Source organism: Coprinopsis cinerea (genome assembly GCF_000182895.1).
Source record: "Coprinopsis cinerea okayama7#130 chromosome 7 map unlocalized cont3.7, whole genome shotgun sequence".
Classification (NCBI taxonomy): Eukaryota; Fungi; Basidiomycota; class Agaricomycetes; order Agaricales; family Psathyrellaceae; genus Coprinopsis; species Coprinopsis cinerea.
Genome location: NW_003307538.1, coordinates 2,862,535 through 2,889,714, shown reverse-complemented (window position 1 = coordinate 2,889,714; position 27,180 = coordinate 2,862,535). Strand labels below are relative to the sequence as shown.

The 27,180-nt window shown below is 53.1% G+C and overlaps 9 protein-coding genes across 9 annotated transcripts; 4 read left to right on the top strand and 5 right to left on the bottom strand.

The window, feature by feature from the left end:
• Positions 1-1,494: 1,494 nt before the first annotated feature.
• Positions 1,495-2,370, top strand: CC1G_08423 (hypothetical protein; the record flags this gene model as incomplete). Its single annotated transcript, XM_001831854.1, has 3 exons — positions 1,495-1,870; positions 1,974-2,126; positions 2,192-2,370. The coding sequence occupies 3 exons, from the start codon at positions 1,495-1,497 to the stop codon at positions 2,368-2,370; spliced, it is 708 nt and encodes a 235-aa protein (XP_001831906.1).
• A 290-nt stretch (positions 2,371-2,660) lies between these two features.
• On the bottom strand, positions 2,661-12,039 carry CC1G_08422 (hypothetical protein; the record flags this gene model as incomplete). The annotated part of the gene is made up of 6 exons (XM_001831853.2): positions 2,661-3,511; positions 3,562-7,865; positions 8,027-8,106; positions 8,233-11,438; positions 11,524-11,865; positions 11,931-12,039. 6 exons carry the CDS (start codon positions 12,037-12,039, stop codon positions 2,661-2,663), a joined length of 8,892 nt encoding a protein of 2,963 aa, XP_001831905.2.
• A 1,261-nt stretch (positions 12,040-13,300) lies between these two features.
• On the top strand, positions 13,301-14,268 carry CC1G_08421 (hypothetical protein; the record flags this gene model as incomplete). The annotated part of the gene is made up of 2 exons (XM_001831852.2): positions 13,301-13,563; positions 13,836-14,268. 2 exons carry the CDS (start codon positions 13,301-13,303, stop codon positions 14,266-14,268), a joined length of 696 nt encoding a protein of 231 aa, XP_001831904.2.
• A 1,536-nt stretch (positions 14,269-15,804) lies between these two features.
• Positions 15,805-16,891, bottom strand: CC1G_08419 (hypothetical protein; the record flags this gene model as incomplete). Its single annotated transcript, XM_001831850.2, has 3 exons — positions 15,805-15,873; positions 15,926-16,616; positions 16,665-16,891. 3 exons carry the CDS (start codon positions 16,889-16,891, stop codon positions 15,805-15,807), a joined length of 987 nt encoding a protein of 328 aa, XP_001831902.2.
• A 594-nt stretch (positions 16,892-17,485) lies between these two features.
• CC1G_08418 (hypothetical protein) lies at positions 17,486-18,194 on the top strand (the record flags this gene model as incomplete). The annotated part of the gene is made up of 2 exons (XM_001831849.1): positions 17,486-17,640; positions 17,708-18,194. The coding sequence occupies 2 exons, from the start codon at positions 17,486-17,488 to the stop codon at positions 18,192-18,194; spliced, it is 642 nt and encodes a 213-aa protein (XP_001831901.1).
• Positions 18,195-18,536: 342 nt separating this feature from the next.
• On the bottom strand, positions 18,537-19,049 carry CC1G_08417 (hypothetical protein; the record flags this gene model as incomplete). The annotated part of the gene is made up of 1 exon (XM_001831848.1): positions 18,537-19,049. One exon carries the CDS (start codon positions 19,047-19,049, stop codon positions 18,537-18,539), a length of 513 nt encoding a protein of 170 aa, XP_001831900.1.
• A 516-nt stretch (positions 19,050-19,565) lies between these two features.
• On the bottom strand, positions 19,566-21,934 carry CC1G_08416 (hypothetical protein; the record flags this gene model as incomplete). The annotated part of the gene is made up of 16 exons (XM_001831847.2): positions 19,566-19,794; positions 19,852-19,949; positions 20,009-20,060; positions 20,121-20,298; positions 20,357-20,368; positions 20,432-20,516; positions 20,575-20,765; positions 20,822-20,837; positions 20,892-20,959; positions 21,013-21,085; positions 21,162-21,188; positions 21,251-21,424; positions 21,484-21,551; positions 21,608-21,625; positions 21,678-21,710; positions 21,763-21,934. The coding sequence occupies 16 exons, from the start codon at positions 21,932-21,934 to the stop codon at positions 19,566-19,568; spliced, it is 1,494 nt and encodes a 497-aa protein (XP_001831899.2).
• A 303-nt stretch (positions 21,935-22,237) lies between these two features.
• On the bottom strand, positions 22,238-24,595 carry CC1G_08415 (hypothetical protein; the record flags this gene model as incomplete). Its single annotated transcript, XM_001831846.2, has 17 exons — positions 22,238-22,340; positions 22,408-22,533; positions 22,585-22,682; positions 22,734-22,785; positions 22,834-23,011; positions 23,064-23,075; positions 23,132-23,216; positions 23,268-23,473; positions 23,523-23,538; positions 23,593-23,660; positions 23,716-23,788; positions 23,838-23,864; positions 23,922-24,095; positions 24,151-24,218; positions 24,278-24,295; positions 24,347-24,379; positions 24,436-24,595. The coding sequence occupies 17 exons, from the start codon at positions 24,593-24,595 to the stop codon at positions 22,238-22,240; spliced, it is 1,497 nt and encodes a 498-aa protein (XP_001831898.2).
• An 858-nt stretch (positions 24,596-25,453) lies between these two features.
• Positions 25,454-27,042, top strand: CC1G_08414 (hypothetical protein; the record flags this gene model as incomplete). The annotated part of the gene is made up of 11 exons (XM_001831845.2): positions 25,454-25,482; positions 25,551-25,563; positions 25,629-25,683; positions 25,742-25,804; positions 25,888-26,034; positions 26,093-26,123; positions 26,177-26,240; positions 26,291-26,335; positions 26,392-26,496; positions 26,559-26,719; positions 26,775-27,042. 11 exons carry the CDS (start codon positions 25,454-25,456, stop codon positions 27,040-27,042), a joined length of 981 nt encoding a protein of 326 aa, XP_001831897.2.
• Between the last annotated feature and the right edge of the window lie 138 nt (positions 27,043-27,180).

Here is a 27,180-nt window from a genome sequence, read left to right as displayed (position 1 = left end):
TGGCAACATATATTGGAGTTGCTGCTCGGCGCCCAGTCCAGATGCATGCATTCCGTGCTATCAGGAAGTAAGCTTCGTGCCCATTCATGCACCGACACCGGACGACGATATAACTCACCCAGGCACGCAACATTCGAAATTGCAACACAATCTTGATAAGGTGCTACAGCAGTATCGACCACCACCACATCTCTCTGCATTGGGGCCAAAGGGGCAAGTTTCATCTTGTCCATCTTGTCGTCTATCGAAACCGGGCATCGAGGAGGCACGCGATAGAATGTTAGCAGCGGCCTTGCTTACCAGGTCTGCGTCGTCCGGATTTCGTGAGGCCTCGGGGTATAGTACAACGCAACTCGCGTAATGCGTCAGAGACAGAACCAAGAGGGAAAGAGGAATGCGAGAGGTTACTCGAGTCAGCGAGTTGTCGTCGCGCATTTCGAGGCACACGAAAGGTGACCAGTGAGGGATTACTGTGGGGGAAAGGAAGCCTGAGCGTGACGGCGTGAGAGGTGAGCTCGTCCTTCGGACCTCATGCGACTTGTTGGGACTCAGGGACTCGGATGGAATAAATTGGACGAGATAACGGCACATGCCATTGGGACTGATGGTCACTTGACACTGATGCCAATTAAGCGCCCGTTAAATTCCGTTCGAAAAAGGGTGCATGCGCTCCTGCCTTACCTAGTTCGCTGCGGCGGACAGGGCCGGGGACGGGAATGACGCTCTACAAATCAATCTGTCTGTCCACGTAAGTGACAAGCTCTCGATAGCTGCAGACAAAGATTGGACAGAGACAGGGTCCTGCTCCCTCAGAACTCTCCAAGAGAAGGGGGAACAGGGTCAGAGCATTTCCAGAAGCTCCAGACCAACCCCAGCTATTAGAGGTAGGGAAGCAGTAGGGGCTTTAGGCAAATATCCCAAAGCCCCAGCGAAACACGAAATATCCCAAGGCATAAGCCAAACAACCCCTCGGAGCTACACAACGCCCAAATAACAAGCCCTAGCCAAGCAAATCCAAACTCTGTCAGGCTGTAGCCAAACAAAACCTCGCAGTTCCAGTCCAAATTCAAATTGTGACGGCGCCGAGACATACATATACATGCGAAGCGTCCTCATTCAACAAGTTTACAAAGGGCGCGTGAGTATCGTTTAATCTGACTACGGAAGACTAGTCGAGGCCACTTTTTTCCTCCCGCCGCGCTTCTAGCCAGAGCCAGGTAGCAGTACAGGAACGAGGAGGGGACCTTGGGTGACCTTGGATTGCGGCGACTCCGGCAACATGCTATAATCGACGAATAATTGAGGACTAGCGAGTTGCTAGCGAGGTAGCGCGGCGGCGGGCGCACTGGTACCGGTGGGGCGATCTGTTGTGCATGTTTTGCTTAGACGCCAATGGCAAAGCGATACAATCAACGCGAGAGATTATTGGCCATCACTCGAGCGTCTACTCACCCCCACATAATCCACCCCACTCGATACCCACTTCTCACCACGATGTCATCCTGGTTCTCAGCATCTATCATCTCCCAATTCACCTGCCTGCCCCCACACGCAACTGAAACCGACTACTATGGGCCCTTCAACAAACTCCTTCACTCGCTCTTCCCACCAGACAGTCGATACTCCGTCGTACCGCGTCTGATCCCATCGAACACGTTTCAGACAAGCAGCGGTATCCTTCCGCCTAGCTCGTTTGGTGCCATAGGTGCAGGTGCCAGCTGCTGGTCGCCCGTGCAATTCATGTACGAGATAATGTACGAGGACAAACCCATCCTCGTCGTGTACATCAAAGGGCCCAACGACATCCTGTACCCTTCAATGCGCGAGGCAGTGGACAAGGTGATGAGAAGTCGAATGAGGGACATACAAGGTGAGCTTCTGTTCTGCTTTCGTATTTTCCTCCAGATGTATAACGAAGCTGACGTCTGTTTTCAAACGAAACCAAAACCTTCGGGCGCTTATTGCGTTCGAAGAGCTCTACAGTCTTCCTTCAATAGCAGGAGTCATCTTCATGGGGAGGATGTACTGCTGCTATGTGAAGCACGGCAATACAGCAGTACGACCACCGCTATCTATGCCTTATCAACCCAATCTACAACAACTGGGACTTGCACCGACCCCGACTGGTAAGGCTGATTTGCTGTGTTATAACCAACTCCCTACCACGGGTAACTTACGTCGCCGTTGTCAGGTCAGACAATTGTGGACGATAACCCCGAAGATGTCGATCTTGTTCCGCGGAGTAGATGGGGGAGTGATATCATGGACGACCACGGTGCAAGAAAATTCCTCGTACTTGTGGAAGGCCTTAAAGCTGTCTGTGCAGCCAGATCGGAGCCAGGAATGCAGCGGATGGAAAGTGTCATGTAATCTAAACTGTATATCTCATCTTTTTGACGATTTCAAAATTTCATGACGTCGTTGGGGTGTCGAGAATGAATGCTATTGAACAGAACACTAGGTCGAAATATACAAAATAGAGCGAATAGATAAGGGAGTAGATATACAAAAACGCAAGGCTATATACATACAACAACTACAGACCACGTTGAGTGCACCTTTTGAATGAGAACGAGAATGTGCAAGAGTAAAATGAATATCAACACGAAGAGAAAGAGAAACTAAAGAAACGGAGACCAAGAGACCTGCTCCCGAAACGTCTACTTATACTCATCTTCTACAGGTTCAGTATCTCCACTCCCAACCCAGCCCTCCTCCTGCCCAGCAGGCACAGTATCACCGCTCACACTCAACGACTTGCCACTTGCAGATCCAGGCCTCCTCTCCTTCCTCTCCTTAAATGGACTTCCCAGCAAACTCGGGCTACTTCCACCCGTGCTCAACGCACTCCTCTTCCTCGACACCCCGCTCGTATTTCCACTCATATTCCCCGCGGTGCTTCCACTACCACTTCGACTTCGAGTCACCTTCCCGACACTCCCGGACACACCAGCTCCACCGGTACTCCCATTCCCAGAGTCGAACACCGGAGACTTTCCACGATGTCCAATGCCCAGCCCCATCGCAGGCGTCGTGAGGTTATCCCTCTCCCGAGTACGGCCCTGGCCGGGAAGAGAAGCCGTCCTCCTCAAATTGGCGGGTTGGACACTCGTGCTACCGCTCCCAACCAGACGCGATGCGCCTCCGGTTCCCAAACTCGACGATGCACCTCCAGCAGCTAGCCCTCTTCCTCCGAGCCTCCCCGATCCATCCGACGCGCCCGGAATGGTATTTGCAGAACCAGTAACCATAGGCGACAAAGCGAACGGGCTGGGTGTGAGAGCAGGTAACCTTCCCAATGGATTGAAATTTGGCGAACGGGGTGTGAAGAGAGGCGACTTCAACGTGAACGGCGAAGGCGACAGCGTTACTTGACCCAGTTGATCAAGAGATTGGAACGGAGGCGAGTCACTTGGACGCTCTCGTTTCCGATTGGGCTGAGTTGCAGGAGTCTGAGTAACGGATGGCTGAGCTGAGAACACTGGACCAAAGAACGCAGCGGTCGATGTGTCTATAACTATAAATTAGACTATGAACTGAAAAAGGGATAGGGAAACATACCTTTGTCTTCAGACGCATATCCGGCAGGAGCAGAAGTGGGAGGCGGAGGGGGAACGAGGGGATTGAAATTGAAGTTGAGACCCTCCGATCCAAAGATACCACCCGTCGAACGCGATCGGTTTTGATCGACTGAAGGGGCAGCAAGACCTGGTGAACCAGTCAGATATCCATTTCCGGTGGCACTAGGTTCACCGTTCCCACCGCCAAGGGAGGGAGCCGAGAAAGTGGTCTTGAGGGGCGAAGGTCTCGAGGGCGCGTATCCTTGACTAGTACCCCACTGGTGTCGATTAGTGGACTCGTTCGCCGGGTTGAAGTGTCTGCTCGGTGAATCGTTTGGGTTGAAGCCATGTCGACCAGTAGACTCGTTGGCGGGATTGAAGAACCTCCCTGGAGATTCCCCAGGACGGTAATGACCAGGCGACCCACTCGAAGCGTACATCGACTGACGCTGACCGCCTGACCTGTTCGGTGTGCTCCAAACAGGATGACCACCCTGCCCACCGAACGATCGACCTCCAAACGAAGCTGATCCTCCAAACGAACCTCCCATCAAATGCCGCCCAGTAGACTCGTTCGCAGGATGGAAACTGAAATCACCCGTCGCACTCTGGTTGAAGGGGTATCCGTAGACACTTCTGGTATGGTTGTATCCAGAGCGATCGAACTGGTTGGTAGACGTATCGCCGTGGTCAAAGCCGGATCGATTCCCATACCCTGATCGGTTACCCATGTCGTATCCGCTTTGGTTGTAGTATCCCGACCTCTCCTGGTACCCCGATCGATCCCCAGCATACCCCGACCGATTCCACCCCCTCTCCAGCTCCTCAGGCGCATCATCAAACCTCCCCTCCTCCTCACCCACAGACTCGCTCTCCCTCGGATGACAAAAACTCTCCAAATCGGCCGCAAAGGAATTAAACCCTCCCAACTCCCTCGTCGACTCTGCCAGGACTCCAATCCCACCACCTAGGCCAGCTAGGACACCTAGTGATCGATCTCGATCACCTTCATCGTCGTCGAGGGGATTCCCGTCTTCGTCAACGCGGGGATCAAAGCTCCCGTAATCAAAGTCGAAGGGTACGGTGTCAGGGTCGATCAAAGGCTCTTCGTTTCCATCTCCTTCTCCATCTTCGTTCTCATCTCCACGTCCCCTCGAGCGAGAGAACGAACGAGATAGCCGTGGACCGCGAGAGGTGTCGTCAATGGGGAACCGTCCCCCTCGAACATGATGAACAGGCCATTCCGGCGGGGGAGGAGTTGGCGAACGGAGATCAGATCGATGGTGGGGCTCGCGATGTTCTGCATAGAGATCACGACTCTGGTCTTCAGGTTGGTCGTTGGAGAGGTACCGATCCTCGTCCTCGTGGCGTCGTTCGTCCAGAAGGTGCCCTGAACCTTGGCTGGGGTATCGATCCTGGTGATGGCGGTTCTGGGAGCGTCGATCGGGGTCTTCGTCCTCTTCCACATGTGCCTGTCCATGCTCCTGCTCCTCCTCCACAATGGGTTGCCGATATCCACTGACACTCCTAGATCCACCATCCCCCCACCCAGACGAAGCAGCCATATGCGAGCGGGTACTGAACCCTTCACCCATCAACGGCGAACCCAGCACTTCCAGCGTAGCCAGGGACGTCGAAGAATCATGACCAGGCCCATACTCGTCTTCATCCTCGTGCCCATCCCCATGCTCCTGATCTTCCCGCCTCCCTCGCTCTCCCCTGTCTCTCCTTCCAGATCCATGATGTCTTTCTCCCTCCACACTCTCCGGTGAATCAGGGGCGGAAGAATCCGGAGAGTCAGGTGGACTACGCAAGAACCTCCTCCCAGGCGACTCGATGTCCGCATAGGCGCGAGCGATTCGTCGTGGTGACATATGTACATCGCCACTCAAACCAGAACGCGACGCGGATCCAGACGCATCATCGTCCTCTGAGAACAGCAATATCGGCATGAGTGGTGTCTCGAGGTCCATATCGGATGGCGAGGCACCTCGGTAACTGGGATCGTGTTTAGATGGCGAGACTCGCTTCGTTGGGGATATACGCTTCGAGGACGATGCTCGCGTGGCAGGAGAGGCTCGCGCCGATGGGGAAATACGTTTTTCAGGCGAAGCGTGCGTCGACGGCGAAGGGTAGACATCATGCCCATGATCCAGAGCCGAGGTATCAGTTGCAACAGGTAGCCCAGATATGTCAGTCGCAACAGGTAGCCCAGACATATCAGTCACAACCGGCAAGACCGACGTATCCTGCGGCGGCGAAGAGGGCGGCAGGGGACTGTCGTTCCTCGACGAACCTGCGCCCGAGGCACTCAGCCTAGACGAAGCACCTGCAGATACACCTAACCTTGAGGAACCTGCCACTGAAACACCCAGCCTCGAAGACCCTCCACCAGACACACCCAACCTAGACTCATCAGCCAAGCGTGAGGATCCCGCTCCGCTAACACCCAACCTGGAACTCTGCCCACTAACACCCAATCTCGACCCCTCCCTCACCTCCTTTCCACTCCTCTCCCTGCCACTCGCGCTCGATCCATCGCCATCACCACCAGGCATAGGCGACGAACTCCCATCCCTCTGCGTATGCAACGGCGACGACGACGACGCAACATACATCGACGAACCCTGCTGCTGCGCATCATGGCTCCGATCACCAGCATGATGCTCCGGCACAGGCGTCGAAGGCGACAACCGGTCTCGATCCTGCGCGTGCGGTACAGGCGTCGACGGCGAACCCACATGCGGAACAGGCGTCGAAGGCGATAAATAAGCGCGTTCGTTCTCCAGAGCGGTAGGTCGCTGGTACTCCTGCGAGCTGTCATCCGGAACGTCGATTCGGATTTGGGGATGTCGGCCTTCTTCGTAGTCCACTTCATGCGAGTACGGTGATCGTTCGAGGTAGGAGTACCCTCCCTCCCCTTCTTCCTCTCCCTCCACGTCGGCTTCTTCGACTTCTTCATAACCCCCATCCTCCTCCTCCTCCCCATCTCCGTAAGCACCATGATCCCCAACAGCCAACGACGAACTAGACCTCTCCGAAACCTCCTCAATAGTCGAAAGCACAAGCGTGCGAAGGTCCCCTCCGTCCATTCCTTCCTCATACTCGTATTGGCCCTGATATTCATCGTCGTGATACCCATCCTCGTCGTGGTACCCGTCCTCGACATACACTTCGCGTCCACCTTCCACGTAGACCTCCCGGCCATACCCCCGGCGATACTGCCCTTCATACCCACGACCTCCATACCCACCGCCTTCGTAACCCCGATGCTCATACCCTTCCTCATCCTCGTCCCCATCCACCAAATGCGATAAATCGTCATAAAGCGAGTTGCTAAGCTCGTCGTACTCGTGGTCGTAGGACTCGTGCTCCTGGTGTCGACTCGAGCTCTCGTCGTACCGGGCTTGACTGGTGCTGTCGTTGTATTGAACTCGGCTATCGTCATATCGACCTCGACTCGCGCTGTCGTCATACTGTGCGCGAGTGGTACTTGCATCGTACTCGGCGCGAGATGTGCTTGCATCGTAGCCCGCCTGACTCGTACTAGCATCATACCCAGCCTGACTCGTACTCGCATCGTACCCAGCTTGACTCGTACTCCCATCGTACTGCGCGCGCGTCGTACTACCGTCATACCGGTAGTCTTCATCCCGAGCCGTACTCTCGTCGAACCCGTCCGTTTGGGTGCTCTCGTCGAAGCTATCCGTTTGCTTGCTCTCGTCATGCGCACGGCTTTCCAGCGAAAACGGGGGGCGTCCATGTCGGTCATAGACCTGCACCGAGATTCGTTCTTTCTTCGGCTCAGCGTCCTCTTCCTCCCGCTCCTGGCGTTCACCCCTCTCTTTCCCCTCCTGTTCACCGAGGTCTCCGGTATCATCCACATCCCCCTGGCGCTCTGTCTCCACCGGGGACCCAGCCGAGTTTCTACGATCCGCTTCACCTTCGCCTTCCTCATCTTCTACACCCTCGTCTTCCCGTCGGTCCTCTAGCTCCGGACTTGGACGTATCGCCGGCCAAGTAGGCAGAACCCGACCACCACCAACCTCCCCTGGAGCATACCCATTCGCCACACGACCATCCTCTTGAGCTTGGCCATTCTCGGATACCGACTGACGCTGAGCTTGGATGCTCTGGGATACCGACTGAAGCTGAGCTTGACCGTTGCTGGATGCAGACTGAGGTTGAGCATGTCCATTCGCCCCAACCTCATCCCGACCAACGGTTCCCGACCCCCCATTGACGAGCCCCTCCCTCTTCAACTCTTCAAACCTTTCCTTAAGCTCCAGCTCGGATCGTCGAAGGCTTCATTCAAACCCAACAGAGTCCGTTCGCAAGAGGAAGAAGTTCGTGTTTAAACGAAAAGTTCGTGGGAATGCAGTCCAGTGTCAAAGCAAAGGTGGTAGAAAACGTGAATAAGCCGCATGTTCATTAAGCAAAGGGGGAAAGAAGAAAAGAAGACATACCGTTCACACTCCTCTTCAACCCTCCTAATCCTCCTCTTCAACTCCTCCACCACATCGCGCGTCTCAACTTCGAGTTTATCCTATACGAATGAGTAACGATATTAGCTCTCCGTCCTCTTCCCTCGAGTACGAACAAAACAAATTCTCTCGAGTGCGAACAAAACCAAGAAAGAAAATAAAAAGAAATTGATAGATGGAGGACTTACAACACGCTCCCCGCCCTCACACCTAACTCTCTCCATCTCCTCCCTATTCCGCTCCACCTCCTCCTTCAACTCTTGAACCCCCTCGCGATTCTGATGGTACTCCTCCTGATGATGCAAAAACGCCTCTCGGAGCTGATCCACATCCTCCCGATCCCTCTCAACATCAATCCTCGTAGCGTGGACAAAGTCCCTCAACTGCCCCGCCTCCTCGCGAAGGTACTCGAAGCCCTCCCCAAGTTGTTCAACACCCTCTCGTAACTCCCCAACCTCAGCCCTCTCCCTCTCCCTCTCAGCTCTCATCCTCTCCTTCTCCACCCTCTGCGCCTCCTTCTCCCTCAACTTCTCCTTCAACTCTCGATCCTTCTGCTCCAGTCTCTCGAGTCGCTCAGCGCGCTCCTTCTCTTCTCTAGCTTCGCGTTCGGTTTTAAGTTGGTTCTCGAGGGCTTCCCGTTCGGTTTTAAGTCGTTCTTCGATAGCTGTGCGGTGGGTTTGGAGGTGTTGCTCGATGGCTGCGCGGCGTGCTTCGTCGCGTTCCTCCCTCTCCTCCTCCCTTTCCTTCTCCCTCTCCTCCCTTTCCTTCTCCCTCTCCTCCCTTTCCTTCTCCCTCACCTCCACACGCTCCCTCTCCCGCTCCCACCTCGCCTCCATCTCCTCTTCCATCTTCCCAATCCGCGTCTTCTCGCGCTCCAACTCCTCCCTCGTAACCCTCCCCTCCTTCTCCAACTCGTCCAACCTCTGCCTGTCCCTCTCCAGGTCATCCAGGCGCTTCTTATGTTCGTCCAACACCTTCCTTTGCTCGTCCAACTCCGATAAGCGTTTCCTGTGCTCATCTAGTTCGTCCAACCTCCTCCTATGCTCCTCCAGCGCCTCTCTCTGCGCATCCAGATCGTGCAACCGCAGCCTCTCCTCCTCTCTCGTCTCCCCTTCCCGCACCTCCCGGATGCCATGCCCCCCAACCCCAACCCTCCCAGCCAACTCCCTAACCTCTCCCTCCAATCCCTCCAACCGCATCTCCACTTCTTGCTTTAGCTTCGTCAGAGCTTCCTGGCTTCCTACACCGTCCTCCCTTCCAGCACCGCCGCGTGCCAAATCCTGATATCGAGAACTTGTAGGCGTAGGCGTAGGCGTACTAGACCCGCACAACGACTCGGTCGTCTGAACCTCCTCGTCCACCCTCGACCGCGGTCGAGACGGGGTAGGCGTTTCCGACCGGCGACCACTGCTACTCTGAATCGGCGTAGAGGATCTCCTCGGCCTCGAATCACCGTGCGCAGTTGAGGATGAGGACCGCGAGCGTGACCGCGAATCAACATCCACAGTCGAAGAAGACCGCGACCGCGAACCAACATCCACAGTCGATGAAGACCGTGACCGTAAATCAACCTGCGCAGCGGAAGACGAGCGAGATCTACTCTGCGCTGATGACGACGAGCGCGCTCTCGAAGAAGGCGGGGATGAACCTTGAGAGGACGGTTGACCCGTCGCCGCAGACGAAGATCGAGGTCTCGCCGTAGCCGCCCCCGTAGCCGTAGTCGCAGTCACAGTACCCGTAGTCGAACCCGAAGCTACCGAAGACGACGACGACGAAGGCGTAGCACTCCGAGGCCTCGAAAGCGATTGCACCGTCGACGCAGATACGGACCCAGACGCAGAAGCAGACGAAGCTCTCGACCTCGACCTAACCACTGCCACCCCCTCACCCGACCCCGTCCTCACATGCGTATGCATCTGGGACTGAGGATTTGACGATGACCGCTGATGCGCTTGAGGATTCGACGAAGACCGTTGATGCGCTTGAGGATTTGACGATGAACGCTGATGATGCCCCTTCGCCTCCGGCTCGCTGGTAGGTATCGGAACAGGCGCAGACGCAGACCTACTCCCTCCCCTCGCGTCCCTTGCCCCTGCTCTCGTCGAATCCTTTAAGACAAGGCCCCACCGCTCCCTCTCACCCGCCAACGCATCAATCTGTCTCTCCAACGCCGAAAGGTCCGTGCTCAGGGACAAAAGAGTTGTCTTCCTCTCCTCCTTCCTCTCATCCCTGTCCTTATCGTGCCATGAAGAATCAAACGACGTCGACGCCCCCGTTAACGAGAAAGAAGAAGAGGAAGAAGCGACAGGCGGGAGCGGGACAGCCTTGAAAGACGACGACGAGCCCGAACTAGGCTGCGACGCGCGTAAGATGAGTTTCGTGGTCGCCGTTGATAAAGGGGGCGTTTCTGGGCTTTCGACGATGCGTCTTCGTGGGTCGGCAGGTTTCTTCGTCTCCGTCGCACTCGCAACCCCGTTCTCCTTCTCCTTCGCACGCGCAGGACCGGGGTCCTTCCCACCCCCGTCCCTCGCACCACCCGTAGCAGCCCTCAACCCCCCAATCTTCCGCGCCAATCCCGCAATCTCAACTTCGAGAGCCTTGTTCCTCGATACAGCCCAATCAAGCGCCTGAGCAACGTCGACCTCGATAGGCGTCTTCAGTGCACCATTTATGCCAGCTGGGATTCCATTCGTCATGGCCGCTGCTACTCCGTTTGTTGCTGTCGTACGATCGTTCGTCGTCGTCCCACCAGTACCAGTCCCACCTCCAACCCCAGTAGCAATCGTCCCAACCCCGGTAGCCCCAACCCCAGTCGTCCCAGCTCCAACCCCCGTACCAGTCCCACCAACCCACCACCCCGCACAAACCAACCTCGCCACCTCCTCCTCCCTCCTACTCAACTTCGCCTCCAACACCGCAATCCTCTGCTGCGCGTCCTTGAGCGACTGCACCAGATGTGCTCGATCGGCTTTTTGTTGTTCGAGGAGGGTTTTGAAGAGGGGTTGGGTTGAGGGGTCATTGGAGTCGTCGTTCGGGATGCCGTTGGTATGGGCTACGTTCGGGATGTCGCTGGTGTGGTCTTCGTGATCAGTGTCGTCGAGATGGTGTGGCGCGAGACGCATAGGACCGCGGCGGGGTGTAGGCGTCGTCGAGCGTGGTCGGGCGGGAGTGGCGTGTCCACCAACACCAGGAGCAGCGGCAGTGGCGGGCGAGGAAGATGAAGATGGGAGACGCGATGTCGAAGCTGCTAGCTGATTCGAGGTGTTCACTACACGCGAGTGCGAGTGGGATTGGGTGGGTGGCGGTTTGCGTTTCTTGGGAATAACAGGATCCAGCAGCGCCGTCGTACAATACGAAGCGGGTCGGATAACGTTCAGGGTGCCGTTTAGTTCCACTACACCCAGCACAAATGAACCCAATTCCAATCCATAGATTAGCTTCTCCAAAAAACACAGAATTAAATTAAGGCTACCACATACCACGTTCAACCAACCGCCCCACAACCTCCCTCATCTCCACCAACTCCTCCTCCTTCTCCCTACACAAATCCTGCAACACCCTCATCTTCGTCTTCAACTTTTTCTCGCGCGCATGCAGGCGCTCGACGTCGAGGGATTTGGAGTCTAGCAAGTCGAGTGTGGAGAGGAGACGGGCGTGGAGGTGCGTCGTTTTGGCTTGCAGGAGGGTGATCGTTAGGGCTTGGCTTTCGATTGTTGTAGAAGGATTTGGGGTCGTATGAGCTTGAAAGTGAGCGCTGCCGTTTGCGTGGTGGGACGAGGAGGACGCTGATCCCGTCCGTGGTCTGTTCGTTCCTCCGTTCTCTATGAATCGGACGCTTCATCAGCCTAACAGACATCACGTATAGGCAAAAGAAAAGATGACATACGCACTGGGTCTACCACCGCATCGAATCCCAATTCGCCTAAACTTGAACGAGGAGGAAGAGCATCTTTAGACGCTCTAGCTCGCGAAGAAGACGTAGTCGAAGACGCCATCTCTAAGGCTTCCCGTGCATATCAATCTTCGATGAAAACAGAACCCTCGCTTCCCTTTTTGCCTTTGTATAAGTAAGTAGTCCCACAGTATCCCTTGCTTCTCCCCTTCCAAAGCCTGCCTTTTCTTCGATCTGCGGATGAATGACCCGTTCAGGTTCCAGGTTTCGCAAGATGGGTGGGTATCGCAGAGTAGGTAGCGCAAGGACACGATTTCAAGCAGCGTAAATTTTCGTCGTGAAAGGACGAGTCGTGGAAGAGGCAAAGACAAGGGAACAAAAAGAAAAAACAAAGCAGCGTTGCGTTGTGCCTGGGAGCGCAAGCGAGGGAGGAAAGAGATGGTCTCTTGGCGCCGTCACACAGTGAGACTCGAACCGCGAGGCTTTTGTTTGGCTGCAGCCTGCCAGACTTTGGGGAGTATTTGGCTAGGCCTTTGGAAGTTGCTTGAGTGTATTTGGCATACTGTAAGGTTCGGGATGTCTAACGTATTTGGCTGAGGCTTCAGGTTGTTTCGCTAGACCCCTGCTCCCTCCGACTGGTATTTGGCTGGGGCTTCGGGTATGCACCCTGTTTGGCTAAAGCCTTCAGTCGGCTTATTCGGTGTTTGGCAACACCTTTGGCTGAGTCCCTCCAGTGCACCTTTGAAGCCTTGCTCGAATCCTCCTCCTCGCTTCGGTGCACTGCGCCCAACCCTCTAGCCCTAGGCTTCTCATCCTGATTCTTAAAGCACACCATATTTATCTTCAGCGCAGAGCCTATTATGACTGCACGCATGCAACTGTGGAGGGACACAGCGTTCGAGTTGACCACCCCCCTAACATGGTCGTTCTAACAGACCTCGGATGAAAGTCAGACCCAGGCGCTCAGGCTTGACCGACACTCCTGCCGAGTTCAACAAGCATTATGATTCAATGGTCCCGAGACAGTCGACACGGTGGACCCGAGAACGAGGCACCAACCTCTCGGAACTAAATACTATACGGAAAGTTCAAGAGCTCAATTCGCCGCCTCAATTCAATTTTCAGGAACCATCCACGAGCGCTTATTCAAGAATGAACAAATCATCCCATCACACCAGGGTTCTCTTGTTTTTACACGTCCCCAAGTAGCGTATTGCCCCTCCCCTTCGGTTATTTCCGTAACGTTCAACAACAGCTGTCGTAAGTATAAGTAACACACGCTGGCAGGCACGGGGTGCCTGGGCACCCTCCTCCCATTCACCGCGCTCTCACTTTCTGACGACTCTAACGACTCTAACTACTCCATGACCTCCCTGACTCGCCGTCAAACACCACCTTTCCACCTCATAGCCTTCCTTCCCCTCCTCATCAACATCGTCTATGGAGCAGTCATCTCCAGCCCAGAAACCCATCCAACCTCACGCAATCCACGATCTTCCCCACTGGAAATATCTGCCCCACAGGAGAAACGCCAAACCTACTGCTACGAGCACTGCTGCTCCAGGTCTCTCAAACTATGCTGCGACCAGTCCTTCGGAGGGATGGTTGATATCCAATGTCAACGGGGGTGAGTCTGAATCAAGTTTACTTACTTACTTTACGACTTTGCATCTGCGGCGTGGCACAACTGCCCCGACGTCGTGCCATCACTGACATTTCCTCTTTACTGCTCACATGGAAAAAGCTACGAGTGTATCGCACTAGATTGGAAAAGTCAAGATAGCGGTCTTTGCTGCACGTTAGATCGTACGTGTGGGATTAACAGGTATGTCGTCTCGTCCGTCATCCACCATCCGCCATCTCTCCCCTTTATCATACCGTGACTGAGAGCTATTTTAGTGCCAGCAGCAATACGTCAGGGGGCCAAAGCGGCGCGGACCCCATCCTCCCACCCATCGCCTCCCCTTCAACACCAGCATTTTCGTATCCGACTTCCTACCCCACGCCTACATTCCCACTCGCAAATACCGGCACCCCCCACCTCGACTTCTCCACTCACACCCCGTACTCCACGCCCCGCATCGACTCCGAGTCCTACACCCCCTACACACCCTATAGTGACCCACGAGACTTGTCCTCCCAAGTCTCAACCTCAACCCCGTACACAACGAGTACGAGCTCCCCAGGCGACTCCACCAGCTCGAGCTCCAAATCAGAAAGCGGACTATCAACAAGCGACAAAATAGCCATTGGCATCGGCCTCCCAGGCGCACTGACCGCCTGTATCGGATTATGGATATTTTGCAAGTCGCGAGGACGGAAAGCCCCGTAGAGCATTTAGTATTTACGAGGGTAGAGTATTGAGTATTTACCAGGGAATATGTACGAGAACGCGAACGCCGCGGTGTAGGGTACCCGAGAGCCTGTGAGCGTTGGACAAGGGCGCCTAGCACGCTGGCTACTGTTGTCATTCATAGCAGACATTGTTCCTCAGACCGGTATGTAGATTAGTCGCTGTCACTATCTATGAAGTCTACGGGTTTTGGAAGTGTTGACTCAGTCTCGGTCTGTCCTTCACATGCGCTGATTCGGCGGCGATAAGTGAGTCATAGATTCCGACGAGCGCTTATTTCCATCAAACTTCAACTCAGCGACAACCAATGACACTCGTCTTTACGTCCTGGGGGTTACCAATGCTACCAGTTGCAGTGGATCAGTGGCTCACTCACGAAAGGGAGATACTGCAAAACTGCATACCTGATGTATCATCCATCCACACATTCTTCTTTACTAGAAGTTGTCCATGAGTCACTACGCACCCAGGGCGCTGATTTAAATTTTAGTAGTATTCTTCAGCGAGTAACCGTCGCTCACAGCGCTTTACGATCAAGACCAACACTCCCTGGTAGTTTCCATACCATACCCGCGGTTTCTACGTCGCTGATATCGACCCACCATGGATGGCACCCTTTCTCAACCCACTCTTCTCCACCTCAGAATTGGTGTGGGTCCTCGGTGTGCATCTACTGTGTACATTGAAGCTATCTCCCATGGACCATAGGTTCACACATAAGGTTCGGTGTGCCGTACAAGTGGACATCCGTGATCGACATAAAGAGTCGCCGCCCACGAGCATGAAGTCTAGCTCAGAGTTCGTCGCATCAATACCCATCAACATGATCGTAGATGCTCTGTACCTAAATATCAATCCCGGGAAGTAGTGTGCCCAATAGTACCTTCATGTTTCCTACCGATATCGAATCAATGGGAGAACTCGACGGGGAGTTGTAGACGGAGTCACGGAAAGTTCCCAGACGTATGCGAAAAGTCGAGCTCCATAGCGGAGATGAGAACGGTAGGCGAAGCGCTGAGTAGGTTCTTGAAAGGATCTGTGGGCGCGGGCCTAATTCGCGTCCCTCCTGTGGGCGCTGATCTGCGAAAATCGAACGTTGCTTTGAGATGGAAGCGAAGGTAGACCCCCACCGTGACGAAGAGATCGATTCTATTTTCCCCTTCTGACCACACTGGACGCCTATATGGGTAGAGAGGTGTGCACCCACTGTGTACATTGAAGCTATGAACTAAACTTCTCAGAAAGATCACGCGATCCGGTCTGCCGTACAATCGTACGTGATCGACATCACCGTGATTCACTGCCCATGCTGTTTGTACTCGGGAACTTCCACTCGTTTCACCATTCGTCCAGTCCAAGGAGATCATTGAGTATACAGTTGTAAGTGGGTGATCGTAGGTGCAAGCAGTATGACTGCGTACGATATATGTATACAGAACATATCAGTTGTCCAGTCAGTCATAGGAGTAGGCCTCGTACTGAGACCGACGAAAGAGCTCTGCAACGATTGCTTGTTCAAGGCGTCTCGCGCGGTAAAGATTCCGAACTCGTAACGCCAAGAAGAGCCCGTGTTCTATCCCCCTTCTAGACAGTGATCGGCCTTTCAAAATTTCATGGGTCCTTGACCAGGACCCACCTTCGAAACCTTCTTCGAGTGCCCCACAGTCAACGGCGGAGTTTTCCCCTTCTTGTTCTGTGTGTAAAGGCGTGGAGATCGCCGCTTCGAGCTTGGGGGGCTTGGGGAACCGTTCTTGAATGGACCAGTCGTACTCCTTTTGGCGGTCGTCTGTTTGTTCTTCCCTTCCTTACCCGCACTCGATCCTTCTCCTTTATCATCGTTCCCGCCTGATGCTTGGTTCCCCTCGTCCTTCGGTGTGGCGGCGCGCGTTTGAACTCCAATGCAGTTCTTCGCCTCTTCGGAGTCAGGTGTTGGATCCGGAAGTGGAGCAGGCTTGTTGTCCCAATGATTATAGGCTGTCCTGTCGGTACATAGGCGGACGTCCTTTTGGATAGACTCTTTGTATGCGTTGAACATGTTGTAGTCTGTAGTAGATATAGCTTGGTTATCGTCAAGCGATAGAGCCCTCAACCCTTCTATGGCGAGATCGAGGCAGTTGCGGAAATTCCCCGTCTTCGTGACCTGAGGCATGGGATTGGCTCCTTTTAAGACTGCAATCACATTGTTGATGATTTTTCCTTCCTTGTTTCCCTGGCGGACGTGTTCTTCCCCCTTCTTAACGCCAATGGGTGCGATGTGATCGAATATCCCGGTCCGTTGGTGAGCTTCTCTTGGCCGCCAGCGTAGCTGCTGATGATATTTGAATAGCCTGCCTTTCGTGGTTAGATAAATCGATACGCGTAAATATAGACTTCACCCCGTCGGTTTGTCTATCCTGTAGTCGAATTGAGCGAATTCATCGTTGGCGGTTACGGTGCTTCCTGGTGCTTTGTTGTGGACGATGAGGGAGAAATGCCACCTGGAAGTTTTTCTGCCTTCTTCCAGAAGCGATATGTAAAACTGGTCACCTGCTCCTGCAACAGGATAGAATAGATAGAGGAAGGTGACAGTTAGAACTATTGCAGGGGTCGTAAACGGTCTCATGCTGAGGTTTGCGCTGAATTCTTCTGTGAGTATCTGCGCATTTATAGTGCGAGCGGCGAGATAGCCTCCCGCGTATTATGCTCGCAAAACGACTGTTCGAAATCATAAGCTCGCCCACAATTATGACACCAGTGTGAAACTTCTTTGACGTCTCTCTTCGACGGATGGGCGTGAGGTTTCGGGAATCGACATCGGAAAAATGGAACCCTCTGCTGTTTGTATATATACTACACATTTCCAAGCACTGGATGGCTTACTACCCTGCCCACAGTTGGCTGTGACCTATTGCAATGACGGTAACGACCAGCTTAAGGCTACTAGTACTTAGGCGCTGATCCGCGTTTCGTTTTTCAGAGCTTTCCCCCAGAAGTGAAGGCCCGAATCGCCCTATGCTGTGCAAAGTCGGACGCCACGAACCTGGCCCTTGTTCACAGTTTTTTTCAAGAAAGCGCTGAGCGGGCGATATACCATTCCATCGTGGTATCCCCCGCAGAAAGTCAAGTGGAACACTCCAATCGCGCATTGCTCTCCCTCATCAGCTCACCTCGCCGGCGAGACTACGTTCGCGAGCTCTCAGTCACACTCTTCACCTGCATGTCTGACAACGACATTGGAAATAGCTTGAAGACATCTTATCTTCTCTTCAAAAGCTTAGAGAATATGAACGGTCTCACCCAGCTGAGGATCCGCATCTATTATGATGTTCCGGAGGCAGAGGGTTCTGCTCGGCAGTTGAATGAAATTCTATGGTGACTTGGTTCGCTCTATGTCGTCGACTACGCTGCTCATACCTACTTCCCGTTCCTGGGTTCACAGTGATCCTGGTGCCCTCCGCGAGATGCACACGCTGTTCATGACGTGCTGCTGGGAATGCATGGACATACCAGCGATCATCAAAGCACGCCCCAAACTCCAGAACTTGGGCTTGTACGGGACGATGGGGACCAGATGCGGCGTGGACGCTTTGGAGAAACTCAGACAAGAGGGTGTTACCCACCTGCCCCTTACATTCGAACTGCGAATTTGGGCTTACACAAGTGCACTTGATCAACTGGCATTTGCTCCTTGGTTCCACGTCGACAGCGACCCGAAAGAGATTCTCCATCGAGTTCGCTCGTTACTTGGAGATCATCGACGGGCAACGCATCCGGAAACATTCATTGACATTAACCACGCTGTTTTATATTGGAAGGACGCCGGCAGTGGTCACCTTGCGGGGCAATACGAGGAAATTTTGAAGGACTACTTTCCACGGGCTGAAATCTTGGTGCAGAGTATCTACGATCAGACTCATAACTATTAATGCAACGAGCTCCGTTTTCAGTGCCTCAGGCATATGCGGGAAAAAGGTGGTGAATTTGAATGCGACTGAGGCCCTTCCATCAAACCTAGCGAGTAGTTTTTCTCGTCATCGGGCCAGTATGGCTGTGGCTTTGAGATGGACAGTTTACTAGTTGGTTTGGCGTCGAATTTAGACTTGAGGCGGTTGGCAACGCTGGATACCTTGAGTGACCGTGTACGAAGGAGAGACGATCGCTCCTTCTTCAAGTCCTTCCCGACTGGGCCCTGAGTAGCGCTGCTTCCCATCGAGCCGTCCAAGTCCATGATCCGGTGGAGAGATGTACTAGATCCTTGTCGAGTATGTTTATACGTGCCGTTGGAATGGGTCACAGCCTGAGTGCCTCTGATCGCCTCCCCGAGTAGTCTCCGAGCGACAAAGATTGGTTCCGCCAATCGTGCTTGAGCTTGAGCGCGGCGAGTGGTTGGTCTCCATGGGTGGCATTGGTGGCAGTGGTCGCTCAGTGGGAGTAGCACATAGTACATCCTTTGACCCCTTAGGTTCTCGAAGCATTACACGACGAGGAAGACCATGTCGCCCAAGTAGCCCCATGATTTCGTTTTCGAGGACGGTAAACCTAGGATTGGTTGGCTCTCGACTACCAGTGGCACCGAGATCTTCTTTCCCAGAGCCTTCGACAAGCTCGTCGCTGCCAGAACCTTCCAGACTAGCCTTGTGGGAGGTAGACCCCTTCGTTGTGGTATCCAAGCGCCGGGTTTCTACAACGGATGAAGTCGAATTATTGCGTGATGGGAAGAACATTGGGTCGCCGAAGTCGATAGTGGCGGAGCGTTGGGTCGGATAGACAGGCGGAGTCATCGAGACGTTGATGATGGGGGGCTCTCAATGGTTGCTTGAGCGTTATGGGATATCGAAATTGGCTTCGAGGTAGTAGTATTCAAAGAGATGGAGAGGGTGATCTAAGGGTGAGGGCGTGGTCAGTTGTGGGTCTGCTGTGGCCAGGTATCCAATTGTCAGTCGCGTTCACTTACAATAATTTCAACTTCGGTAGGAATCTGTTCGATAACTAAAGGAATTGGGTGTGCGAGATAGCGCAGTCAAGACAGCTAGCGTATATAGAGTGGTTGGAGTCTAAGCGTACTTGGTGATGGAAAGCGCACAATGATCCTCCGCGTCGGATTTGCCATTGTTTGTCACTACAACTTGGACGCTTTGACCACCGGTCCAGATGCTTGTTCAGGGTTCTATTGTTTTGTTTCTATCACGTTGAGAATCGTTGAGAAAGCTCGCGTTGGTTGGAATGAGTTGATTGCTAACGAGACTGGTAGGCAGGCTTACAGTGGTAATACAGAGGTTCAATACAAGTGGCCGTCACTACAATTGATATCTGAACTCGGGATGTTTGTACCCCATATTCTCCAACTCCTCCTGCGACTTTCCTTCAACTACATGGTCCTTCTTTCCAGCGTCTCGACGCCGATTTTCCCACCTCAAGTAAAGTACGAGGAAGATACTGAGAACGCATGCCAAGCACGCACAGCCAAGATTGGCAGCATTCCCATTCAGGTACTTCGGTGCGTCTGAGGGGACGTACGTCCATACTCTGTTGTGGAAGGGTTCAGGGAACATGGTTTTACTTGAATAAACCGAGGTAACTCACGAGACGATTGCACCTAGGGCGCCAAACCCAGGAATGGCTGCGCTAGCCACAGCGCGCATGGTGTCTGGAGAAGCGTTCTCTGTTCCCCAGGTCATGACCTTAAATCACGACCTTCATCAGAAAACAAACTATTACTCAAGCTGACGCTTGGACATACCATTGGCCCACCTGCTCCACCTCCAGCGACCATTAAGAAACAGGCACCGTACCTATGAGCGATGCAGCTGAGCCTTCGAAAAGATGTTCGACAAGAGGGGCGGCATACGTACCGTGCACGAGTATCGGTCGTCCCAATTGCAATCGAGTAACCAATGACGAGAAGGAGAAGGGAGGCAAAAACCGCAGCGAATCGATTGCGAAATCTGAAACTCGCAACTCCACTGGCGATAGCCCAAAGTGCGCTGATCAAATAAGGAGGAACGGTTCGGAGTTGGACTTCGACCGTCGCTACAAGTCGCAGTTCAGAGGCTGCCGGGTGGACAGCGAAGCGCGAGATTGAACTTACAGTATGTCCCAACTGTGCAACGATTTATACCATGGTCAACCAACGTACCGCTACGAAATGAAGCGATTCACTCACGCCCGTTGACGATTGTTGGCAGGAATATACTCAGGCCCTGGAACGAGACGTTTAAGATGATGAACAGGATGATGCATACCACCGTCTGTCAATGGAGATTAGTAACTTGACGGGGTGCATGGAATGTAGGAAGAGATACGTACATGTACGTTGAAGGAATGCAGGACTAGTCGTAGCGTCGTCCTCTCCTTCAATTTATCACCTTGAACCTTTCGATCCTCCTTCAATCTCGCAATGGCCAGATTACGTTCGTCTTCTGTCAGCATCTTAGTCGTCTGGGGACCCGATGGAATGGTGAAAACAAGAATTATTCCAAGGAGGGTCGTGATTATTCCTGGACAGAAGTATCGTCTAAGCCTGTCTGGAAAGTCGAAGTCAACTCGAGACTACCTTCCACTAGTAAGATCTATCAATTAGACAGGTCAGATATGGCTGTCCTTCTGCTCAACATAAGCCATACCTTGCGCCAAGAATTGATGCTGCCCATGTCGTCCACCCGAAGAAGCCCAGAGGCAAGGAGACCTCCAACTACGCCGTGTGAGACAGGTGTCCGAAATGAGGTCGACTATTGGAGAACCCACAAGCTCCTGATAGACTCGGTGCCAGCCCAAAAAAGATACCTATCCTTAGCACCAACTCGTGACGCCGATAGAACTGACACCAGTTAAATCCGATAAGGTCGATGTTAGCAATAATGCATCGTCCTACAGGCCCAGCGTAAATGTCGTACCTGAGATAGAGTGTACACCAATCCACACTGACCAAGGGCGATTTCGTCAGTATAGGACTAGAATCAATGGGCAGGCGGCCTCGACGTACCAACGTCCCTCCTTCAGATAACCCAAGGAACACACGAGTCACGATTAGTCCTGCATACGATGTCATGAACGCTGAGCCCAGTGCAACAAGTCCGAATGCTACGACTAGCACCGCTAGCCAGACGGTGCCAAAGCGCTTCAGAATAAGGTTTGAGGGGATGTCCGAGGCGGTGTACTGTCTCAAGTCAGGGTGCTGTCAGGGAGCTTAATGGTCGGAAGTGAAACAGTCCTCACGAAGATATAGAACACCGTCAATGCTTTGTTGAAATCGGACCCCGACATACCCAGATCCTTCTCAAGTCCTAGTGCGCGTATCTGGTAAGCGTGTAATCCGTAAACATCACGTACGCCGACGTACCTGCCACTCTGGCATTACCTATGGAATCAGGTGAATACATAGGTGTCCCCATTTTGACGAGTAAACTTACCGATAGCAGTCCTATCAATAAAATTGGCCATGTCTAAATATCAAAACGGTGTTAGCTGCGCTCACGCGGTAACGGAATGGCGCACAGATTAAGGTGAACAAAGGTAGAAGCCTCCAGTCCAGTTTCCGCACCAGTCTTCTCTCAGCGTCCGGATCGATTCTCGTCATTGTTCCACCAGAAGGGGGGTCGTCGACAATAGACGCCGACCCCGAGATACTCCCTTTCTCTAACACTTCAGCGGACGTCTTCTTGGACATTGGGATTCGGGAAGGATCGAGGTTGCGAGAAAGAGCGACAGTAAGTAGCCAGCTTCTTTAAGCCACAAGTAGACATCTGATTGGAGCGGGAGAAGCGCCTTCCACGCCCCGGACGCGTGGCAAAGGTGCTCTTCTAAGTCGCTTTCAATTGAATGGCGAAGCGAGAAACCTTGATAAAGCGGAAGCTTCCCATTCCCTGGATTCAGTCTAACGGGTGTCATGGGGTAACGGGAGTATTACACGACCGGGACGGACCAGATAAACCATTACTTCGTCTCCGAAGCGAGCTTCCATGCATAGGTGCTACAGCTGGTACCGAAATTCAGGATGCCTGCACCCCATCTCATTAATCTCCTCTTCAGTCTTCCCATTCAGCAGATGGTCACGCTTCCCAGAATCCCTCGCCCTAAATGAGACCCGTAAGGTCAGTATCCAGTTTTGATAAGTGGACCATTGAAGAAACTTGAACCCACCGATTCTCCCGTCGCAGGTACAGCATCAGGAACACAACAAGTACGCACGCTAATATCGATGTTGCCAAGTTGGCAGCATTTCCTTTGAGATACCGCGGGGAATCTTCCGGGATATATGTCCAGACGCTATAGGTCACAGTTATGACGGGATGACAGGTCCGGCGGAGACAGACTCACGAGATAATAGCTCCGATAGCGCCAAAGGCAGGAATCGCAGCACTGGCGACGGCTCGCATAGTGTCTGGCGCTGCGTTCTCTGTTCCCCACGTCATGATCTATGCGAAAGGCGGTGAGAATGGACGAACAGGGGAGGGGAAATAACTCACCATTGGGCCACCAGAGCCCCCTCCAGCAATCATCAAGAAGCAGGCGCCATAGCTGTTGTAGATAAATGTTTATTCGTAGAGAGAGGATGTCCATACCCACCGAGCATGTGGTTCTCTGCATCCAATCGCAATCGCGTATCCTACGACGGAGAGGAGGAGCGAGGCGAATAGGGCACCAAATCGGCTTTGAAATCTGAAGCTCGCGAATGCGATGCTGAGGGCGAAGACAGCGCTGACGAGGTAGGGAGGAACCGTCCGAACCTGAACCTGGACTGGGGCTAAGGAATCACGTTAGGAATAAATCAGTGTTTTCAACGGAAGATAACGAACTATAGTGCCCAACTATCGCAGATTCAGAATGATCAGTCGATAAAATGAGAGATACTTCAAAGACGTACGGTTGTTGATGATTGTAGGCAAGAAGATACTCAGGCCTTGGAACGACATGTTGAGAATTATAAACACCACCGTACAAACAGTGGTCTAAAGGAGTAAATCAGACTTTTGAGAGGGGCGAATGATGGTTGTACGAACGTGAACGTTGAAAGCCTTGAGAACCAACTGAAGTCGCGTTTTTTCCTTCCCGCCCTTCTCGCCTTGCCGACGCTGACTGATTGGCTTATCAGCTTCCAACCTGGCTAGCGCCAGCGCTCTCTCTTCGACCGTGAAGAGCTTCGTCTTCGAAGGCTCAGCAGGGATGACGAAGAGGAGTGTAAGTCCGGTTAAAGTCGTTAGAAGGCCTGTGGACAGGTGAGTATTTCCATCTCACGAAAGGCGGACGCGTCCGACCTTCGACCAGCAAAATCTAGATCGTGAGCCTTAAGCAATATCCTCGATTGGAGGTGAGAAGACCACATACCTTCCTCCAACGCGTTACAACCCCAATGTCACGAACACGAAGCAGTCCCCAAGCAAGGAGCCCGCCAACTGTGCCCACGAATCAACGTCCGCCAGACCATTATGCGGCCACGACAATACTTACAGGCTCCGGCTAAGCTCGGCGCAACGCCCATGAAAAAGCCGACCCGCATGGCCAATTCCTTTCGCCGATAATACTACGACGGGAGATCAGTGCCAACTTCAGACAGGAGATAAGCTGGGTACCTGGGAGAGGGTGTACACGAGACCAGACTACATAGTTTGTATAAGTCTCCAGGCTTTGGTCGTACATAGTCCGTTTTCACTCACCAATGTACCACCTTCTGCCAATCCTAAGAAAACTCGACTGGCGATGAACCCCGGATAGGATGTCATGAAAGCTGAACCAAGGGCGACAAGGCCAAACGCCATTACCAGAACGGCGAGCCAGATCGAGCCATACCTCTTCAGAACCAAATTCGAAGGTATGTCGGACAATGCGTACTGAGATGGCGGGGTTGGACTTCAGGCGAAGTGCTAGAGGAACAGGGGGACTTACGAAGACATGGAATACCGTCATAGCCTTGTTAAAATCCGACCCAGACATGCGCAAATCTTTCTCGAGGCCTAAAAATGCCAGGCGATGGGTCAAGAATTCTGAAACCAGCCGGGTTTAAAGGGCGTACCTGCGACACGAGCGTTTCCTGACGCAGCCCGTCAGTCTAGATAATAACAAAGATGGTAGGGGTGGTTACCTATGGCCGTTCTGTCGATGAAATTGGCCATGTCTACAACGACAAATGAGAACCAAGCATGCAAACGTGCGGAGGGAAATGTCACTTACAGATGAGCGTGAACAGAGGCAGTAGAGTAAGATCCAGCTTGCGTACAAGCCTCCGCTCTGCGACAAGATCGAAGTCAGCTGCCGGATGTCCAGAGAGGGACGACTTTGAGGCCGATCCGTCCGAGCCTTTCTCCAGGTGAGGGCTTGTAGGTGGTCGCATTGTACAAGAGGATTCAGCAACTAGATAGAGGTAAGACTTGTGAGAGTCCTTGAACGGCTTCAGCCCCAGGCGTCGGCTCAGGTATGCAGCGTGTCAGGATCAGAGCTCCGGGAAAGGAGTAGCGCCTGGAGAGGTGCCGCCTTTATATCCTTGAAGATTGTCAGCCACCATAAACGAGGTTGTCAGCCTCCGGTAAGACGCCCATGCACCCTGGTTTCGGCCCTCTTTTGTTTCAGAGGGCCCATATCATATCTGTGTGACATATAAGTGTGATGTTCTGGTGACGCCTTCAGTAAAGTTCTGGCTGCGTATAAAGTCGAACGCGCCAGAGTCGTGAGTCGAAAATCAGTCGAAAAACGAAAAGTCACTGGGGGAAGTCGTGGGCATCTGATCCTAACAGATGCAAGCAACAAATGTAGCAAGATGGCATGGAGAGGTTCGTGCTGGGTATATCGCTACGCTTCCTAACCGTGTCCTATGCGCATGGATGAGAAAGAACAAAGGCTACGAATAGCCTCAAGCGTTGTACCTTTATGGCAAAGTGGTGGCGGGCGGTGGCCATGCTCACATGAATGATTACAAGCCCCGAGGCGGGGACAAGGCTGGGAAAGTAGTACGTAGCTCAGGCGATGTGTATACACAAGGAAGAAACGGATTACGTTGTTTTGCGACGGGTCTCTTTCGTCTTTCATGGTTCTCCTTGGACTGGTCGACCTGCTCATTTTTCCTCTTCTCTACACATCGTTTTGACTACCACATTCGTTTCCCCACTTTTCAACTTGGACAGTCTTCGATTCTACACAGCCGCATCAAAACAGAATTCCCGCCCCTATCGCTTGGTCGGGAGGTCTGACTGGAATGTCAGAGGGTCCCAATCCAGTCCTAATGTGCGCTTCTTTGGTGATTAAACGGACGACGATGATCATTAACTCGGCAACGTCGCCCATGTTTTTAGTGCAGGCCCCGTCGTACGCCTAATTTCCTCTGCCGAGCTGATAGAGGGCTGCGGCTCATAAAACGGATCTCTTCAAAGCTCATCGGTTCCATCGCGGCTTTCATGCTTTATGGGGGGCTGGTCGTCCAAGTTCGTAAGTCTATCCACATTTCCTTACCGTCCCACTCTGAGTCCATTCGGTATCCTTTAAGACACCTACGCATTAAGCTGCGTCCAGGAGAGACGAAGCAACCCAACACGTCTCAACCTTCTCGGTACGCCACACGCCAATTCCGCCCCGCGACATGGCCCTCATTCTCTATTCTCGCCGCATTCGCATTTTGCCTTTGAACAAAAGTGGGATTCGTTACTTTGCTCGAAACGCTTAACATTTGTTTCGTCTTCCACGCCACCTGGCATGCACTTATTACCGTGCTGTCCCTTCCACCGGACGCGGTCAAGTATGCATCCACTGGCCCCTTTCTTCAAATCACCACCTCTTTAGGTGAGTCCGTATCTTCGCGTCCTGGACGGCTGGTGCTGATTGGATCCGTGTGCTCTAGTTGTGTTTGCAGTCCAGATGTTTTTCGGGTGGTGAGTGGGATCAGCGCCTCATCCGACCAGTAAATCGCTCAATTCAGCACAAGGCGAATCTATATCGTATCCTCCATTAAGTTGGAAAAGATCTTTCTCAGCGCCTGCGTTGTTCTGGTAGGTCGTCCCCAGCCTTTCTTTTCCTTCGTGCTCAGGGAAACTCTTAGACCGCGATCGCGGGACTGATATTGGCCATCTTGGTGGGGCACCATGTAAGTGGATCTGCCCCTCTCTTCTACATCATTTGGTTCACTCGCTTTCGTGCCAGTACCTGACCAACAGCATGGGCCATATCATCAATCTCGTGGTCGTCTTACAACTTGGTTTCAACCTTGTCTGTGACGCCTTCATTACCATAGGCATGGTAATCTTGGTGAGCGTATGTGCAATCCCTACGGCGAATTCTTCTGACCTCGGGCGGTGGACGATGTTTAGTTGTTGAGGTACAAGCACGAAATCAACATCGCCGAAACGAAGCATATTTTGAACTCCCTCACCCTGCATACTCTCGAGAACGGCCTCGCCACGACCATCATTGCATCCCTCAACCTTTTGTTCTTCCTGAAGAGAGACGGCGACCTGATCCACGCTGCTTTGTATGACCTTCTCTTACCCTCCTTCCGTTCAATTTGTTCATCGACGAAACTACAGTAACTACCTCATTGGGAGGTTATACGCCAACGTTTTACTCGCCAGCCTCAACAACCGCGGGCGGCTCGCGCGAGCGGCTTCCCGCCTCAGTTCACGTACCGGTGCTGGTCATACAACATCCTTCTCCCTTCAGTTCAGCCATACCATCACGAATCGGACTTCCCTTGGCCCTCACACTGCCCTCCCCACAGAGGATGACGACCGTGCGTCAATAGTAGGTGGGAAGCGGAGAAGCCAGCCCGGATGGACAGAAGAGAGCGATCGCTGAACGTTGAACCGCGGAAGAGACGGTGGAACTGGGGGATCACATGGACTTGTTCGTACATACATGTTAGATACATTTCGATACAACTACGTTACAGGAGCGAGTATGAGGCTACCAGCATACCGTACATAGAATAACCCT